We start from the raw sequence: 20,407 nt of genomic DNA, 5'->3' as shown, positions 1-20,407 counted from the left end.
TAACATGAACTTCCACAAATATCAAAATTTTGTCCCTATATTTCTTATATTGTTAGTATTTTTGCTTCCTGATTTCCACAGATTTGTATCTTTTGGCAGTTCTGCACCTAATATTATATTGATAATGTTAAACTCTTCTTGTACTTCATTGCCAGTGATGGTTGTTTTCTTATGAAAACTTCTGGGTCCATGTATAATATATCATTTCCGGTAAAAACATAGATTTCGGCTGTTTGAAAAGCTTGCATATAAGCTAATGAATATATTGTACTAATTTGCATAGTAAAGAGGTACTTTGATGTGCTTTAGTAGCTCAGTGATTCGTAACTATGTGTCTGTTCAATGTAAACATTGGTGTCACAGAATCCAGTCTTATGTTATATCATTGCCAGTTTATTAGTATCTTGGGTACTGTGCATGTCTCTGTGTGTGGATTCTGTACCCCAGCTAAGCTGGAACTTGCTTGATATGCTCGAGGTCATTTAAACATGCTGGTAGTCGTTTCTAGACTGTTAGCAAATATAATCCGACTGAATGTTTAGAGATTCGCTATTCCGGCATATTAAGTCTTATTTTTGCTTGATTAGTCTCAACTCCTCAATGTACTATTCAACAATTTGCGTTATCATCTTAATATTAACCTTTTGTGTTTATTTTTGGCAAGATGCAGTAGTTGTGATGGATCTACACTACTAGTCCATGATTTTATCTTGTTTGAATTATTTTTTTTAATGTTAGATTCAAGTTGGTGCATGAAGAATTTATTGAATTTAAAAAGTTTGGGCTTCGGGATAATGTTGCCCAGATATTTGTGTTTGAGGTGTGTAAATTCTTCTTAAGTATTATTTTCATTGCCTTGCTAGGTATCTTGAAGTTCAAAACTTGCTTTTCTGATGTTGTATTTATCTCTTGCTAACAGTCTCTTGGTCAGCAAAATAAGAGTTCACCAGCTCCCTCAGCAAGGTAGGTCTTCTTGTTTTGGCAGTGGCACTGTAAAACAACTTATCTCTTGAATGTTTGATTTGTACCTTATCAATCAAATCTTTGTTGAGGCCTCACTTCTGCTGGAAGTTTTTGCATGCTAGGCCTCTTTTTTCATTTATTTTTCTTGTTTTTTTCTTGATCCCCAACAAAATTTTATGCAACTTTGGTGATCTGTATCAATGTATACATCAAAAGAAAATTATGTTTTCTTTTTCACTTCTTTCAATTATTTCTTATTAGATTATGAAGCTAATAAGAAAAGGTTGAAGGAATTTTCCAAAGAATGCAGCCCTGGGGAGTGAGAAACATCCAGCATGTCAGTATTGCAATCAAAACAATATGTCCAATTGAGGATCCTAGCCAATTTAATCTATCTACTGGTTATGTTGTCTGTGTTAGCCTTGTTTATAGTTATCTAAGAATTTAAAACAGGAAGTTTTATGAAACTGCTCAAATCTTAACGAAATAGTTTCAAACCAGGAATGCAAGGGTAAAAAGTAGCCCTGTGATCACTCGTTCTCTTTTGTCCTTAAAGTGGCCACTTTGAATCCTTCCTTTTCTGGAGTTTTTTTTCTTTTTATTTGGAATTATGCATCTTCAGTTGTTAATTTTTTTTAAAGTTTTTATTGCAAACTGTAATCTTTGAGCACACACTATTTTATTCTGATTTGAACTATTGAAAAAGTCAATTGAGATAGCTAGAACATACAAATGTTAGTTTGACATCAACTATGCAAGGAGCATGCTATTTGTCCCAGATACAGAGAACTAATCTTTGTGAAATTCATGCTTCAACCACAAAACTGTTAGAGGGAAGAGGTAATTACAAGTGATATTAGATATATCTATCTGATGCAAACTATTGAGATGAAAAGATTTTGATGATTTCGTCAAGATAGAGTCCAATGAGATGGTTGTAAAATACTAATATTAATTAGACATCATTTAATGACACGGAAAGATTCAGAATAGATTGCTTTGCTCCGAAGTAATGAGAGTGCTGTTTAGAGCTTCACTTCAGCTGTGAAACATTTTGATAGACAAGGAAAATTAAGCAGGGGATGTTCACAGTTCGTCTAAAAGAAATTCAGAATTCAAATCGTCTCCGCTGCTTCTACTGAGAATTGTCATGATAAGGAATCAGAAAATGACCAGAAAGATTAACAAATACAAAGATGATAATATTATAAAGACAGGTCATTAAGGACGTATTTAACTATTAGGGCAATTGCACAGTGTTGCAAGTTGAGAACATATATGAATAGGAACGGAAAGAGCATGCCCGAACATTGAACATTGAGTCGTAAGAGTTTTCTGCATGAGTGGAAATGCAGGTTCTTTCAGACTGGATACTTAGTATGCCAAAGCAATCTTGTGATTTATGAGGCTATACCTGTTGTCCTTTCAACATAACTAAAATGCTCAGTGACTGAGTGTCACCAGAAGTAGGATAAAATTTTTTTGTTATCATTGAGTTGTCTTTATTGTTTTTAAAATTCAAACTCTTCCATAAACAAAACAGAATTACACAACCATCTCTTTGTAGAATTTCCTTGACCCATATTTGCATGATTATACAATAGGTGGATATGCATTTGCTCTAAAGTTATTTGTTTGAATAATTTATTTCCTGTCAAACTGAATACAGAAATCACTGTAGTAGGATTATGAACTAATGAGCAGTGTGAGAATCGATAAACACAGTTCTGAATCAAATAATGATCAAATTTTAACGCCTTTAAAAAACAAAGTTAAGCTATACAAATAGTTTTCCTTTGTAGCGCTTTCTCCCCCTTACTCTGTTTTGTATGTGATAGGACAAAAACGAGAAGAAATGCATATATTGTCTTGGTTCTTATTACTGGTACAAGGTTGAACACACCCCTCCTATAATTCGCCTAAACAGACATGCCTCTCCATTAGTTTGAGAATTATCTATTACCTCCCTCTTTGACATGAAAATACGATGGTATATTTCCTTTTTATTTTAATTACTTAAGAAATCCGTTTTCTAATTTCCTGTTGAGTTTAGGGAGAGAATGACCTCCTTCTCTCTTTAACTCCAGCAACTTTAATTTAGTTGTTTTTTGGGCAAGTGACCTGTATTTTTTCGTCAATCACTAGTAGCTGGTGATTGGTTAAAAACCTAGTCTGCATTAATGGGAAGAAAGATCCGTTCCACTGCTGACAAAAGATTTTACTCCATCTGTTTCAATTTGTTTGTCTTACTTCCCTTCTTAGTTTGTTTCAAAAAGGATGCTTATTTCCTAATTCAGCAGCTCTTAATTTCAACATCCTACATGATATGTTTAAGACCAGAAGATGAATAGGCATTTTGGTTCATTATACATATCCTTAGTTTAAGACCACAAAATTCAAAAGTCTTCTTACTTTCTTAAACTCCGCGCCCAATCAAACTCAGACAAACAAATTGAAACGGAGAGAGTACTATGTTATGGAGATCATTAATGAGTCTGAAAATTGGTATGGAGGGGTAGACAGAAGGCAGTTGTAACATCTTCTGAAGATGGACATTGTCAGATCAGATCTACCAGTATTTATACTCCCAAAGGTTCAACCATGGCATTGTAGCAATACAAGGAGGAGAAAAAAGGACTCTAGTTATCTGCCGGAGATTTTTTTCAACTCTGGTTTGAAGATATAGCCAATAAATTTAAAGATTTGTAGACAAGGGGAAGATGAATGCCATACAGGAAAATCAACCAAGATTTTTGAGGTGCTGTGAAGACAGCCAATTCTATTCAAAAAATCAAGTTTAATCATATTGTTCTATTTTCTTTTTGGTGTAAAGAGGATTTTGTAAACGGAACGTAATTAGTACTTGACCTCTTAGAATCCCTAAAGGACAAGAAATGGATACTTCTATTTTGGCTCGCGTGTATACTCTTTACAGCACGTCCAGAAGGTTGGGTCAGCTTGATATCTCCTAAAGGTAGTCGATCTTTACTTGCAATTGTTTAGTTTGGCATAGCTAGATTGTAGGACAAAATTGGAAGTAAAGTAGATTTTTTGGCTGACATATCTGCTATTCAATTGCTAATGATGGTACTTGATGGCAGGGGTGGTCATAGTTATGGCATATGCAATTAGAGGGAAGGTTCAAATAAATAAATATCTCTTCTAGACAATCGACCTTAAATAAATAAATCATATTTCGCGATTCACGGTGGCTAGAGTACATAGGGTAGAGCCACCTCAACCTAGAGATTTTGAGCTGCTTTCTTTTCAGCAGTATTCAAGAAGTTTCTCTCTCTCTCTCTCTCTCTCTCTCTGGTACATGAAAAGTGATAGTTTTCATATGAATGTTCCTTCACGTAATTGCACTTTGTCTAAAGAAAGAGAAGTGCCTAATCGTAGTATCTGAGTGTAAAGATGTGGATTATCCAAGAACTCTGAATCTTGTTCATTGTTTTTTGATGGGGTACATATTTTAGTTTTTGTTTGGAACCAGTATCATTGACAACTTTGTTTTTCCAATAGTTTTTGTATTTGTAACTGCAAATGAGCTGGTTTAGAGAGTATGAATTCATGATTGTTTTTCAAGTCCCTTCCAATCATATTTATCTGCTGTGACTAGCCAATGATAGCAGTTGATTGTGTGTTGGATGTTTATTGTTTCTACGTTTTTATGAATTCAGATGTTGTCTGTGGCATTTTCTCTCGAGTTCCTAGTATGAGCCAAATTTGTTGTCAATTCTTTACGTGCTGACTTGATATATTTTACACTTGCAGCCCTGGTCACTCCAACAAGGTTGTAATTTGTAATACTCATGTGCTTTTCAATCCTAGAAGGGGAGAGATTAAGCTCGGACAGGTATTTGTCGTCAATTAATACTGTCTTTTCAGTTTTCACCACATCAATGTGTGCATGAATTTATTTTGAAATCAGCTATCCAGTACTTTTATATGCTATACTTGATAGTTATCCAGTCATATGTTACTCTACTTCACACATTAGCAACCTGCCAAATTGTAGTCAATGTTCATGTGTGTATCTTTACTGATTGTCCCTGCATGTTGGTTCTGTACTAAAATCCATTTAAAGAGAAGATAGTAGTAAAGAGAAACTATTATTAGTCATATTTCTGTGATTAAGTGAATACAACCTCTTTGTTCATCTGAGGAAAGTGCTTAATAGAATAAATTGACATGAATTTAGAAAATCAACGTCTAAGGCTGTTGTTCTTTCTTTGCTCCTGCTATATTTTATGTTGCTAACTCTTTATTTTTGAATTATGGTGTCTTTTGACCTCTTTCTCTTAATTTTGCTTACCCATCATTCGTTTAATACGAGGACATGAGGGCTTCCATGTTGTCTTCTTTTTGTTTTAATCTTTTATTTATAGATTTTCTTAACCTCAAAGTTGGATAAGTTGATATTTCGTGGAGAGATAAAACATTAAACCGCTCCAATCTTGGGAGATCTGTTGATGCTTAGAAAGACAAGGAAGTAGCTATGTCCCCCAAACTTGATGGGATAATATAATCTGGAATGATTTGAGTATTCTGATATGAGGACCTATTTTTCTCAAATAGCTTCCATTTTGGGAAGAAGCAGATGTTTATCAAGAAAAGCGTCAGCATTGCACCTATACTGCTTTACTCGATCCCTTCCTTAGTTTAAAGGAAGGAGTTGTTTTTGTAAATATCTCCAAATTCTGCAAAACTCCAATAGAAAAAACAAAACTATATTTATCCCAAACACAGCATTTAAATGGCTGCTATAGGAATTGGTAGAATTCCATTCTCTTTCCGCTTAATCTTGTTGCTGATGCTCATACAATTTTATCTCCTTTAAGATATACTTGGCAGAACTGTTTTGCTTGTTACTCCTCATAAAGTTGGCAGTTTACCTCTATAGATGGCAAAGGCTTGGGGAAGGTTACTGCTTATGTAAGGTGGTGGTGGGTTAAAACAATTCTTTCGAAAATTCGAAGGGGTAGGGGTTGGGTTCTTGAGGATGAAGAGTTACTGGGTGAACAAGCATTTCTGCATTTGAATGCTATTTAAATTTGAAAATGTGTTACGGAGAGCATTTGGTGGTTAAGAATAAACATCGAAGTTTTTCAAGAATTACCATTTCATTTTGTTTGTTAGTTCAGTTATTCTTGTTTTTTTCTTTAATCTGATATTTGTCGTTGCTGGCTGGGAAACTAGTCTGAAACTTGGGGAAGCCAATCCCAAACAATTGTGTTGCTCTGTCTTCAACTTAATAGGTACTTAATAACTTAAACATCCAAATTCTTTAATTTCTTTAATTTAAAAATAGACTAATTAATTCTTGGACATAAACTAAAAGTTTGGCAAGTCAACCCGTATAAATTGAATAATGAAGGTCCATTAGAACAGGTGAATATTCTGTTTTTAATTCTTACAGGTCTGATGCAAAACTTGTAGGTATTCAAGGGTACTTCTGAGGTCAAAAAAGGATTATAGGTACAGATTTTACTGAAAGATGTAAATATCGAAGTAGAAGAAAAAAGTAAAAAGAGAATTTATGGGGGTAGGGGTATGAGATAATTACACTCTCTATCAGTTAGGGAAACAATGCTACCAAAATTGGCCCATGTTGTACACTCTTGAACGACTTGAACAAGGAGGGCAGAGGGGGTGCTATCGTATATGAGAAAAACTGCTGCATTTACCTAATTTGGCCCAATCATTTTGTAAATTGAAACTTACTTTTCATCTATAGACCAACAACTCTCAATCACCATTGTCTACCATTCTTCTTCCTTTTTGTGTTGTCAAATAAAACATATAGTAGTACTAATTTCAGAGTTAAACATAAAGAAAATTCTGTGCCAGTAGTTACTAGTTAGCACATAACACTATGCAAAAGGAGAACAAAAAAATGAAGGGAAACTCACAAAAGCAGAAAAACAAAATTTTGTTTTGTGATATATTGAATACTGTAAAAAAAATTGAGCCATTAAATACTGTATGAAATGACACATGCCACAAATCAAAGAGGGAACTGGAGGAACAGGAGGGGAGCTGGTTCTAGTTAGGAACTTTTGCGGTGGATGTAGCTTGCAGAAACCCCATAGGCGGCCATTGTTGTAGCTCGAAGCTTCAAAATTTGAAAATTGGATTTCCGAAAATAAGCTCCGTTTTGACTGGGTATTGCTACAAAAGATCGGGTAGGTATTGAGGAAACAAAATCTGAAATGTAGGGTGATTTGGTGTAATTTTTGAGATTTGGATGGATCTGGTGCTTGGATTCAAAGAAGAAGACAATTCAGTTTCTATATAGTAGTGTATAATATTGTATCGTATAATATTGTAAGTTTTGGGCTATATTTTTTAAATGTAAGTTGGTTAATTATATTTTTCTGAAAAATTTTCCCAAGTTTTTGTGGGTTGAGGCTTAACCTGCCCTTCCCTGCACCCTCCCGTCTCGTCCCATTTCCATCCTACTTCCCTCCTTTAGGATAGCATACTTGGCAGATCTGTCTTGTTTGTTTACTCATAAAGTTGGTTTACTTTCACTTCATGATTGACACACCTTTTTTAGTTTAGCTTTTTAGATGCAAGGGAGATTCCACTTGATTGGATTCAACTCTTATTCTGTTTAGTGTAAATAAATTTTGTGGCAACCAGGTTAGGGTGCTTCTGGATAAGGCTGATGGTGTTTCAAAACTTTGGGACAATGCTCCTATTGTGATTTGTGGAGATTTTAACAGTACACCGAAGGTGGGTTCAATAATTCCCATTGAAGCTCTTATGACATGTTTTTCCATCAGTGCATATTTTCTACTCTTACTTACATGTGAGAATGTTATGTTGTAGTGAAATAATTCTGTTCATCTCTTTACACTTTACTAGAATCCATGCAATAATTCCTTATTCTTTTTCCCCTTTTACCAGAGTCCATTATACAACTATCTTGCTGAGGAAAGAGTAAGCTTCAGACTATATTTTGTTTCTTGCTGCTTCCCCCACCCCTTTTTCTTCTGTGCCTTCTCTGAGGACATGATGATTCTATGATTTGGAATGCATTTTGGATACTTTTTTCTTGCAGTTAGACTTATCTGAAGTGCCTCGGGATAAAGTGTCAGGACAGGAATCAGCTACAATTAATACAGTGAAGCGTAGCTTCAATGCTAGTGCTAGGTATTGACTTCTTACCTTGTTGAAAGAAATTACGGTTTATTCATGGAGACTTAGTAGTACAGTGGTTCCTCCTTGACCTTTGCTTCTGATTTCCTTGATACAGCTTATGTATAATCTTATAAGTTTTCTACTTCTATATAATCGCACAACTAGGCCCCAATTCCTAGCTAGTTGGGGTGGATTACATTAATCCATCCTGTATTTCATTCTGCTCTATTTGGGTCCAGTGCATTCCAATACTTGTATATAATGTATATTTAAGGTAAATTTGTGACTTTCTAAACTTGAGGTTCTTTAAAATTCACACTTATGGCTACACTAGCATACAAGTTTCTAATCATATTAGACAGACTCTTGACAAGCACTGGACTTGATGTAAGTGTAACAATAACTAAGCATTAATCCCAATAGTTGGTATTGCTAATACGGATCCTTTTTTTTTTTGGATAAAGTAAGAGATTATCATTGTAGGAAGATTAGGGAGATGCCATATTACTAAAGTTGTAAACCCGTTAGCTCCATTACAGAAAAGACATAAAAAATACATTTTTAGCACCAGTACATGAAGTCTATGCTAGAACTAGGGAGCTAACAAAGTCCAAAAACAAGTCAAAACCATTAACAGGGGTAAGCTCCAACTGAACAAACAAACTGAACATTTAGCCTTTGTTAATGTGGATCCTTTGCTTTCATAGTGTTCTACTTTTGCTAAGTCCATCTTCATTTAGAGACTTTGTAGGTCATTTTAGAAAATTCAGCTCCATGTGATTTTGGTTTGCCTCTTGTCCTTTTGGTCCTCAAAGGATCATTGTGCTGTCACACCTATAGGCCGGTTTATTCGGAGGTTTACTAGAATATATCAAATTACCTCAAGCGACCTTCATTTTATTCTCAATGTGCTTTACTTGCATTCTCTGTCTGATCTAATCATTTCTAATCTTGTCTATTAATAAATAACTTACCGAATGTGGTGTCCATTTCTTCTGAGGATTTGAATTTGGCTTGCACGGATTGCAGTGAAAAAGAATAATAAAATGCAAGATCATTATGGGCTGTCCATCGGTCCTTTCTTTGGATTTGTTGATCACATATTCATGTTGAGCTTGAAGCACCAACCTATTAAAAAATGCATTTGAGTTTCTATTTTTTATATTACGGATCTTGTGTTCTTTCAGTAAATGTGAAGGAAGCTTCGCATTTACTTCTCTCTCTGATATAATCATTTCTAATGTTGTCTATTGATAAATAACTCACCAAATGTGGGACCCATTGTTTCTGAGGATTTGAATTTGGCTTGTAGGGATTGCAGTGAAAAAGATTATAAAATGCAAGATCATTATGGGTTATCCATCTATTATTTCTTTTGATTTGTTGATCACATAATCATGTTGAGCTTGAAGCACTTGTCTATTCAAAAATGCAATTGGGTTTCTATTTTTTATTAAGGATCTTGTGTTCTTTCTGTAAATGTGAAGGAAGCTGAAATCACATTTACTTCAGACCCTTGATTGCTTTCTGGTTCCACCCTTGATGTTTCTAAAACTGGAATTCTCTTTTGATACCACAGACACCAGGATGCAGTTAGCTCTTCTCAAAGCTCTGAAGTGGTTACTGAGAGAGAGATAAAAGACAATAAGATGGCATTAGCTGAACAGAAACTCGATACTCCAGAAAAAGATTCAGGAACTGGATCTTCTGCATGTACCTTGTCTCAGCCTCAGAGTTCTGTAGAATATGAGCTGGGAAATTCTTGTATGGTTATCTCATGCTCTGAGAGTACAAATGATTTACATAGAGTAATCCATGGTAATGTAGCTGACAGTTGTCAAACTATTTCAGTTTCTGTTGGTGTTTTTAGAGAAAATCCTAGTGGTTCTTGTGATGAAAGCTCATTTTTTCCAGTTGAAGGTACGAGTCATGAAGTCAGATCATTAGAATCTTGTCAAAAAGATGAATATGATAAGGATTCTGAGAGTGGATATAACAATGCCAACCCTAATGCCGTATCTACCTCTTCTCACAATAATTTTGAAGCAGAATTGCATTCAGGAACCGACTCATATAGAAAAAAGGATGGGCAGTTCAAAGTAGGTGATTTTGGTTCTGAAAATGTAGTGAGCATTCACAGATCTACAATACCCCATTGTTCAGATGTGTCATCGACAGGGCTATCTTCTGATTCTTCAAATGTACATGAAGTTTCTCTTCTGGAAATCTCTGAAAGCTCCCCTATAATACCACGTGAACTTAAAAACTCATACACAGAGACTTGTTTTGATGTTTTGTTGGACGAAAAGATGGACAACTTGTCACTTAGTGTGGTCTCTGGAAGCACAAAAGAAGATGAACTTTTAGGAGAAAGTCGTGAAGCATTTTTGTCCCAGTTACATGATGATGCTAGTTCCTTCCTATCAGACTCTGACCAATTTCAAACAACTTCTCTTGAGGAATTGGATGAGTCATTAAAGAAGTGTGATGGTTCCTTAGAGTTGCGTCCTTTTAGAGACGAGATTGCAGATGATGCTCCTAATTTGGATTCTGAGATTGTTGACTGGGAGAAGTCGTTTTATGATCCATCAGCTTGGACTCCAATTGATATAGAAACTGCTACGGGCAATGCAGATTGCACAGTAATGGAACATAATTTGAAGTTGACAAGTGCATATAGGGAAGTAGAGGTAGCTCTTATTTAGAAAAGCTTTTAGTCTATTTGCTTTTCTCAGTCATATATGTACAATATATTCTTCTCTTGGCTGGTAATCTGGTTTACTACTTGCTTATTTTTTAATTCTGCAATTCACATCTTGGCAGTTGCAGGATTTTTCTGGAAGAAGAGATTCAACAGGAGAACCTGAGGTGACCAGCTATCACAGGCTTTTCATGGGTACAGTTGATTATATATGGTGAGCATCTTTAAATTCTGCCCTAGCTTCTTCTGCCTTTTTATTTTAATTCCAATATTGTGGAACAAATATAAGATCCCAGATTGATTTATAACATTACCATAGTTATTTACTACATATTTGAAATGCTCTTGATATTAGGGTACCTAAAGAATCTAACCACAATGTGTTGTTTTATACATGTCAGATGCATATGCATCTCTGTGGTTAGTGGTCTTGCTATTCCATCTGTTAGAACTCAAGAATAACATGAGAAACTTACTGTTCAAATTACACTCAGGCGTTCTGAAGGCCTTCAGACTGCGAGGGTGCTTGCTCCGATTCCAAAAAGTGCCATGCAATTTATGAGAGGTTTCCCTACTAAGGTATATTGGTAAAGGAAACTCTGACTAGTTTTTTTACGGAACAACAGTGCTGATTCATCCTTGCTGCACAGAACTTTGTTTGTTTTATGCATGGGGAAACATTTGTTTGATCTCCTCTCATATAGTAGCCTTCAAATTTTAGTGCTATGGATACCGAATTTAGTTTTTTATTTGCAATAGGGATGAAATGCAACTTAACTTCCTGAAATTCTTTATCACTTATGTAGCTGCTGCCTTCTGAATAGCCTGTAAGGTTATGACACATTAGCTACAGATTTTATCCTTGAAATATTTAGTACATGAGCATAGCTACAGATTTTATCCTTGAAACATTAATACATGAGCATCGACTTACGGTCATACTTAAGAGAGAAGCTCAGTTACATTTTCCAGGTCAAGATAGATGCACCTTTGTTAACATAAAGCTTTCAGGTACGGAAGTTTCATGAGACTATTGAGTGCAAAGAGTGTGAGAATATGAGAATAGAAAGATGTATTGATGATTTGATAGTATGAGTACTTTAACACTTCAATTTTTGGTGCCACACACGGCAAAAGATATTTGTCCAATTTGGACTGTTTAAAAAACATCACTCTAAACATTCTTATTCTAGCATTGTAATACTAAGGTTTTGCCTTTAAAATCAACAATTCCAAATATGACCGGTGAAATTACGGGAGTAACTTACTTTGATGAGAAATGTAAGTCAAGCTAAATCCAAAGTAGGACTAGGCTCTATGCCCATGAACATCACTAGGAAACTTTGAAGTTTCTCAGAAAGGTGAGTTCCATTTTGATCAAGAAGTCACATGCTTATTGAATTTGGAAATAATATTGAAATTGAAGATGGAGAAAAGAAAGCTATCCATAACTGGAGAAAAATACTTTTGAGGTTGTGAGAAATAAAAGATAAGTTGGAAAGTATTAAAAGAAGGGATAATGCATAAGTACCCCTGAACTATAATTGAAATCCCAGCGACACACCTTAACTTAACTAGGGTCCTATTACCCCCTCTAAACTATTTTAAAATGGAATAAATATACCCTAAAAGCTAACGTGGCAAAGAGAGTGTGCATACTCTCTTGAAGGCAAGTGATGAGTGAAACAATTGGACACATGTCCTTTTTTAATTGGTAACTTTATAATTAGTTAGTACACATAATTATTTATATTAAAACTTATATATATTTAATTATTTTCATTTCTTTCTATGTAAAATATTTATTTTAATTTCGTCCTCACTTTAATTTTTTTCTTTTTTTCTTTTTTTTCTTTCATTAATTTCTTATCTTTTCACTTTTAATTATTTTTAAAAACTTATGTGGATTTTTTTACAACAATATACCTAGTGAAGTCCCACAAGTGGGGTCTGGAGAGAGTAGAGTGTACGCAGACCTTACCACTACCTCATGGAGATAGAAAGACTGTTTTCGAAAGACCCTCGGCTCAAAAGTATCAGTTCCAAACAAGAGAGAACAATAGTATATATACAATCATATCATGCAAATTCTACAAGACAAGAACAATACCAATAGCAAAATAGAGTGATAATCAAAGGGCAATAACAACAAAACTATACTGGCAAGCCTAGACCTAAGACCAACCCTAAACCGTCACAGGGCAAGACAACATTCTACCCCAGCTAACCTTCTATCCTAATATGCGACCTCCACTCCTTTCTATCTAAGGTCATGTCCTCGGTGATATGAAGTTGCGCCATATCGTGTCTAATTACATCTCCCTAGTACTTTTCAGTCTACCTCTACCCCTCTGTATAACCCCCAAATCCAACCGCTCGCACCTTTTAATTGGCGCGTCGACACACCTCCTCTGCACATACCTAAACCATCTCAGTCTCGCTTCTCTCATCTTGTCTGCTACAGAGGTCATTCTCACCTTCTCTCGAATAACCTCATTCCTAATCTTATCACTCCTTGTATGTCCGCACATCCATCTCAACATCCTCATCTCCGCAACTTGCACCTTCTGAACATGAGAGTTCTTGACTAGCCAGCACTCCGCACCATATAACAACAATGGCCTAACCACCATTCTGTAAAACTTACCTTTGAGTTTGGGTGGCACCTTCTTATCACAAGGGATCCAGAGATGCGATGCGTGACATCATCGTCGATGTCCCCACTACTCTGGATGACGGACCCAAAATATTTATAGCTCTCTCTTGGGGATAGGTTGAGTGTCAAGCCTCACTTTCATGTCTTGTTTATCTATCACACCACTGAATTTGCACTCCATGTACTCTGTCTTGGTCCTGCTCAATTTGAACCCTTTGGACTCCAGAGTTTGTCCCCAAACCTTCAACCTATCATTATCTTTGTCTCGAGTCTCATCAATCAAAATGATGTCATCCGCAAATAGCATACACCGTGGAACCTTCTCCTGAATAGGCCGTGACAGCTCATCCATCACCAGGGCAAAAAGAAAAAGACTCAACACAGATTCCTAATGTAGTCCCATCTCAACAGGAAAGTGCTCTGAGTCACCTCCCACCGTCCTAACCCGGGTCTTGGCTCTAGCATACATATCCTTTATTGCCCTAATATACACCATCAGAACACCTTTAGCCTCCAGACACCTCCATAGAACATTCCTCAGAACTTTGTCATAAGCCTTTTTAAGATCAATGAACACCATAGGAAATCCCTCTTTCTTTTCCTAAATTTCTCCACCAGTCTCCGCATAAGATGGATTGCTTCAGTAGTTGACCGCCCTGACATGAATTTGAACTGATTCTCTGAAATTGGCACTTCTCTCCTCACCCTTATCTCCACCACCCTCTCCCATATCTTCATAGTGTGGCTTAACAATTTGATACCTCTGTAATTAGTACAGTTTTGGATATCACCCTTGTCCTTGTACAATGGAACCATAGTACTCCACCTCCATTCAACGGGCATCTTAGCTGTCTTCAAAATAACATTAAACAACCTAGCCAACCACTCCAAACCTGTGTTGTTAGTGCTCTTCCAAAAGTCCACCAGAATCTCGTCGGACCCAATCGCTCTCCCCTTCCTCATCCGACTAGTAGCACGTCTAACCTCCTCAATCCTAAAACACCTGCAGTACCCATAATCCCGTAGACTATGAGAGTGCACCAAATCCCCCAAAACAATATCTCGGTCCCCTTTTTCATTTAAGAGTTTGTGGAAATAAGCTTGCCATCTTTGCTTAATAGATGTCTCATCCACTAACACTTCACCTTCCTCGTCCTTGATGCACTTTACTCGATCTAAGTCACGATCTTTTCTCTCTCTTGCTTTGGCGAGCCTATACAATCGCTTATCCCCATCTTTTTCCCCTAACTCGACATATAAGCGTTCAAAAGCTGCTGTCTTAGCACTCGTGACCGCCAACTTGGCTTCCGTCTTCGCCGTCTTGTAGATAGCTTTAAGCCTACAGTTCTCAACATCATCCACGCACTCCAACCACTCCATATATGCAACCTTCTTAGCTTTTGCTTTGCCTTGAACTTCTCCATTCCACCACCAATCTCCTTGACAACCACTAAAGATACCTCTCGATACCCCTAGTATCTCGGTAGCTGCATTTCTAATGCAACCAACAGTCGTGTCCCACGTGTTGTTCACATCTCCGCTACTACTCCAGGCCCCCATACCAATTAACTTCTCCCCCATCTCTCGAGAGAGGGAAGGGGATAGGGCCCCCCATCTAATCCTCGATCGATCATAAAGGGTTTTCTTTCTCCTATCCCTCTTAATCTCCAAGTCTATCACCAAAAGCCTATGTTGGGTGGTAATATTTTCACTCGAAATAACCTTGCAATCCTTACAAAGGCCTTTATCACCCTTCCGAAAGAGTAGGTAATCAATTTGCGTCCTAGCTACCGTGCTACTAAAAGTAACCAACTGATTTTCCCTTTTCAGAAAACGCGAGTTAGCAATTACCATCTCAAAAGCTTTAGCAATCTCCAGAAGAGATACCCCACCACCATTCCTTTCCCCAAAACCAAAGCCCCCATGGGCATCATCAAAACCACTAGACGTTGTATCGATATGACTATTGAAATCTCCACCAATGAAAAAAAATTCGGTGCTCGGTATACCTCTCACTACCTCATCCAAATCCTCCCAAAAGAGCCTTTTGACTTCCTCATCCAGGCCCACATGAGGTGCATACGCACTAACAACGTTCACAATAAGCCTGCCTATAACTAGCTTAATAGTCATCATCCTATCACTGATCCTCTTTACCTCCACCACACTCTCCCTAAGATCTGCATCAACTAGAATACCTACTCTATTTCTATCTCTTGAGCTTCCTAAGTATCACAATTTAAATCCATCCACATTCCGAACTTTGGTACTTACCTATCTAGTCTCCTGAACACATGCTATATTAATTCTTCTCCTCTTAAGAATCTTCACTAGCTCTATGGACTTCCCTGTAAGTGACCCTATGTTCCACGATCCTAGTCTCAACTTAAGAAAGACCGCCCCCCCTCTTACCACTATTTCCCCTCGCCTTCAACCCCAATCGAGGACATGACCCCAATCCACCATCAGTTTCCAAAGCCACTAAAAAAATAATATAAAAAATATAACTACAAAGTGAAGAAGTGAGAACAAATAAATGAAGAGAATACAATCAATAATATACTACCTAACAATATAGAATGTAGAATAGAGACAACACTCACTAACTAATAGGCAAGTATATGAAATCAAAGACACTAGTCAATAAGTGCCGAAAGAGGATAGAAAAAGAAGTAAGAGCTAAGACAACAACAAGAACAATTTTGGTGAGCAAACTGATAAGACTAGAACAGTAGTTGGAGCACAAAAAAATCAACTAGGGAAGAAAGGGAAAGATAGAACCTGGCCGGAGAAAGCTGTGAGTAAATCTAACCGGAATCCCCGACATCGCCGGAATCTGGACAAACTTATTTCGCCGAAACATGCAAGAAGACGACGAAAACCTTCGCCGTAAAATAAAGAAGAAGAAAGGTAGAAGAGTTTCATTGGAAAAACTTTACCGAAAAATAAAGAAGTAGAAGAAGAAGAACAAGTGGGAGTCTGCCGGAAGAATCTCACCGGAAAATAGCGAAGAAGGAGGCAAAAGTAGAAGTAGAAGTAGCAAATCTGAAGGGAACTTACAGATCACGCCGGAAAACCTACCTTTAAAACCAAGCAAACTCGATTCGCCGGAGAGACGAATAAGATCTGCCGAAGTTCAGCAAAGAGGGAACAATTTCGCCGGGCCGATTTAGGGAGCTGATCGTAGATCCGTGATTTTTTTTTAAAATAATTAAAAAGTGTCCTTTAATTTTAACGTTTTAATTTTTTTTATGTTTTATTTGATTTTTTCACTTATTTTGAAATTCATTTGAAATTAACTTATTTTAAATATAAGGCATTTGGAATTAAATTTGAAATCAAATCAAATCAAAAGGAAAGACAAAGAAAATAAAAAGAATAAATAAAATCAATAGCAAAATAAAATAGAAAAGACAATGAATGAAGGTAAAAAAAATTTAATTTAAATACAAGGAAAAATTTTTAAAAACATTTACGTGCATTAACTTAATTTAAATACAAGATAAAGAAAATAAGAAGATTTATAAAGAATTTAAATTTAAAAAAATATATTTGCTGACGTGGCAGCGCGTGTGTACAAACACAGCCAACCTACTTAGTTGAAGGTGCCACGTCAGCACTTAGTTGTGTAATCATGTAAATTGTTTGTCCCTTTTTGATGTGGTCACTAACACTATATTACATTAGGTCTAATTATTTACACTTACATGATTACACATATCTAACACTCACCTATATCCTGAGCATGTTTCATGTTATTGATGAAGGGAACTATGTTCTTGTAACTATAAATATTGTGCACCCTCTCAGTTCCACCAGATAGAGCCAAGTATTGTAAAACTGGGAAAAGAGAAAATTTTGGCAAGTTGGATGGCATAAGGCCATTCTCTAATATGCGGAAGATAATTGGATCTCTATCGAGATAATAGATGCTTCAATATCATGTGAATAGGAGGAAAGTAGTTTGGCAGTGTAGTCTAGTAGTCAATGAAGGCTGGAAAGATAAGGATGGGAGACTAAGGTTCAGATCTTAGCTTAGGCAAAAAAGCTAGTTTATTCGTTTCATCTGTCTAAGCTTTGTCTCTGACAAAAATGTAAGGTAAGACTGTGTACAATAGACCCTTGTGGTCGAGTCCTTCCCCGAACCCTGTGCAGAGCGGGAGCTTTAGTGCACTGGGCTGCCCTTTTTATCTGTCTAAGCTTTGTAAGAGAGTTACGTGGTATCTGTTATGGTGGGGAGACCATATGCCCAATTGATAGTCAAGATGTTCACCAGTTAGCCCAAACAGCATTATTTTTTAAAAGAACAGATGTATTTATAACTCGATAATTTGACGGATGCAAACCTATTTGTAATTGTCAAACACAACACATGTAATGTGGGGAATCCTTAACATAAGAGACATGACTATTCAATGAGTACTAGATGTACGTATTTGAAAGTGCCAAACATAATTTAGATCATGCGGGATAACAGCTAACATAAGATATTAACACTTCTTACATTCTACGCTCACACTTGGGGGTCATTTGGATGATGGCTAGTTATGCAAGGATTTTAATACGTGTATGAATAATAACATGTGGTGAACAATTTTATATAATGTTATGATAATACTGTGCTGTTATGAGTTATGCAGGGATTGCAATGTATGGATAATACATATTATAGCTTTGAGGATATTTGTCAATTTATGTGGTCTTATGCAGATTGCCGATATGAATAGTCTTATTTCACATCTATCCTGCATTAAGTAATACATAAATTCCTGCATAGATTTTTGGTAGTAGAAGTAATGGAAAAGTTTATATCAGAAGACATGTTTTGCTATTTGTTATACATAATTCATTTTAATAAATTAGAGTTTTATGTCAGAAACCAAATAGTATTAGTTATATTGGATTTTATGTCAAAACTATTTTTCTTATATGACAAACCAAACGAGCCGTTAACAATAAGTGGACAGATGCACTTAAACCTTTGAAGAAATTCACATTAATTGGCTGGTCATTTATCCTTCAGAGAGGCAAGTGGGGATTGGGGATTTCTAAAGGGCTGAGACTGGGATCACTTAAAGCATTGGAAGAACTTTAGCAGCCAGTAACATGTCTAGGGATGTGTCCATCTCCATAGTCAGTAAAAGCTTTATTGATCTCCTTTGAAGTATTATAGGTAGCATTTTTTATTTCTCTTGTTTTTAATTTTTAGAGTGGTGGCATAGTCATCTAAGAACTGAAATTATTGCATTGGTAAGTATTTTCTGCACAAACTTAGTTCTGCAAAATCACTCATTTTTCAATCTTCTAATAATCGTTGGTGGTTGTCTTTTGTAAGTTTCTTAAAACTATCAAAGGGAAACCAACAATGCAATTGCAAAAAATGCATAATTAATATACCAAACATTTCTGGGTTAAAGTGCCAAACCTTGTTTTCAATGGTAGCTATGGGATATAATATATGATACAGAGTGGGAATGAAAACACATGATCGGAGAGCTGCTGCTGTAGTTCTTCTTGGCAAGCATGAGCACATGACATATGACTCAATTGTTAGTTGGAAAAAAAGTACATATTGGAATTAGTTCAGTTGGCTATGAACCATGCAGGTTCATGGTAGACATGGAACTTTTAAGGATTAATTATGGGTTCCCAGTAGTTTCAGCTTTAACATGGATAAGATCTGCAAATGCCCCGTTTTCTTTTATTGGGCCCGATACTCATACAAACATTACATTAATAGATAAACATAAAGTGGAAAAAAATTATTACACTATTACAATGCAGTCAAATTAGCTCATTCTGTTGTAACTCTTACATTTGTTAGATGCACTTTTCATTAACGACTTGTCTTTTAGCCATGTGCTTATGTATTGAACAGATTTTCTTCTTTCTTTGTTTTGCTACTATCCAGAAATGGGGAAGTGATCATATTGCTCTGGTTTCAGAATTTGCTTTTACAAATGATATATCGGTTCACAATACTAGCGTCCAAAAGCAGTAAAATTCTGTCCATTCCAAAGGACTATATGAGTTTTCAGGTAAATCGAAGTTGAAGCTTTCTCATACAGTCTTTGGAGGACTGTTCCCTCTGGTTTTGTGCATAAATGTGTTAACACCGTCTTTTCTCTTGAATTTGAAATTTCATCCTTCGTTTGGAGGAGTTTATACAAGTTATAACCCAACGACCCATCTTATAGCTTCATCCTTTGCAGTACGTAAGACTTTTTGTTCTACCAGGTGATGAAGGGAGAGATTCATTGTGGAAGAGCTTCAACCTGGATATGAAAAAAGGATGAAGGGGGTTTAAGGGCACTACTGATTCAAAATGCTAGTGTCTCGATAAGTTAATTGATACACGAGCTCTGCTTTAAAGTTAGTCTTTACTTTATCCCTTTCACTCGTTGTGTGGGGAAGAAGTGGACTCTAGGGGTCCTACTAATTGAGTTAAGGAAGCAGATCGTATTAATATCAAGTTCGCTGTAGATCGTTCAGCAACACATTTGGTGATCAGCGTTTACCCTTTATTTTGAAGGCAAGTTGTTTGCTAACTTGTCCTCGTTTGATTTCTTTTATGCTTCAGAAAAGATGAAAATAGTCATTGTTCACTTAATTTACTGCAAAAAGTAGATGGAGTTGTGTTTTCGAAAGAATTACATTTAGAAAGTGTGTTGCTCTTCTTCGAACGGCAGGAGTCTACCTTTAAGCTGACATCATTTTTCTTTGAAAGTTAAAATCCAAAACGTTGTTTGCAATGATTTATTGATCTTCAGGTCGACTATACACCTCTGGTAAGCAGTAGCGGGACTAGGGTTTTATACAAAACATTCTAACGAAATTGTAAAGGTGCTTTAACAACTTCAAATCAAAAACTTGTTTTTACCCTTATTTGTGCAGTAGAATTTTTTCAAAGCAAAGGGAATTCAATCGAACCTTCTAGTTCT

The 20,407-nt window shown here is 36.2% G+C and overlaps 1 protein-coding gene across 3 annotated transcripts in view; it reads left to right on the top strand.

Annotated features, from left to right (window-relative positions):
• LOC129889365 (carbon catabolite repressor protein 4 homolog 6) overlaps window positions 1-20,149 on the top strand; it is a 38,945-nt gene extending 18,796 nt beyond the window's left edge. The window contains exons 6-17 of one of the 3 annotated variants that reach the window (XM_055964635.1): window positions 739-820; window positions 920-963; window positions 4,738-4,819; window positions 7,609-7,701; window positions 7,876-7,908; window positions 8,030-8,121; window positions 9,689-9,927; window positions 10,024-10,799; window positions 10,939-11,024; window positions 11,305-11,389; window positions 19,378-19,504; window positions 19,704-20,149. In XM_055964635.1, coding sequence (XP_055820610.1) covers window positions 739-820; window positions 920-963; window positions 4,738-4,819; window positions 7,609-7,701; window positions 7,876-7,908; window positions 8,030-8,121; window positions 9,689-9,927; window positions 10,024-10,799; window positions 10,939-11,024; window positions 11,305-11,389; window positions 19,378-19,467 — 1,702 coding nt within the window. In that variant the 3' untranslated portion in view covers window positions 19,468-19,504; window positions 19,704-20,149. Of the gene's footprint in view, window positions 1-738; window positions 821-919; window positions 964-4,737; window positions 4,820-7,608; window positions 7,702-7,875; window positions 7,909-8,029; window positions 8,122-9,688; window positions 9,928-10,023; window positions 10,800-10,932; window positions 11,025-11,304; window positions 11,390-19,377; window positions 19,505-19,703 lie in introns of all 3 variants that reach the window. The other 2 variants (XM_055964634.1, XM_055964636.1) reach the window with 2 other exon arrangements.
• The last annotated feature ends 258 nt before the right edge of the window (window positions 20,150-20,407 follow it).

Source organism: Solanum dulcamara, chromosome 5 (genome assembly GCF_947179165.1).
Source record: "Solanum dulcamara chromosome 5, daSolDulc1.2, whole genome shotgun sequence".
NCBI lineage: Eukaryota > Viridiplantae > Streptophyta > Magnoliopsida > Solanales > Solanaceae > Solanum > Solanum dulcamara.
The sequence above is the reverse complement of the archived record's forward strand: the minus strand, read 5'-3'. Positions and strand labels throughout refer to the sequence as shown.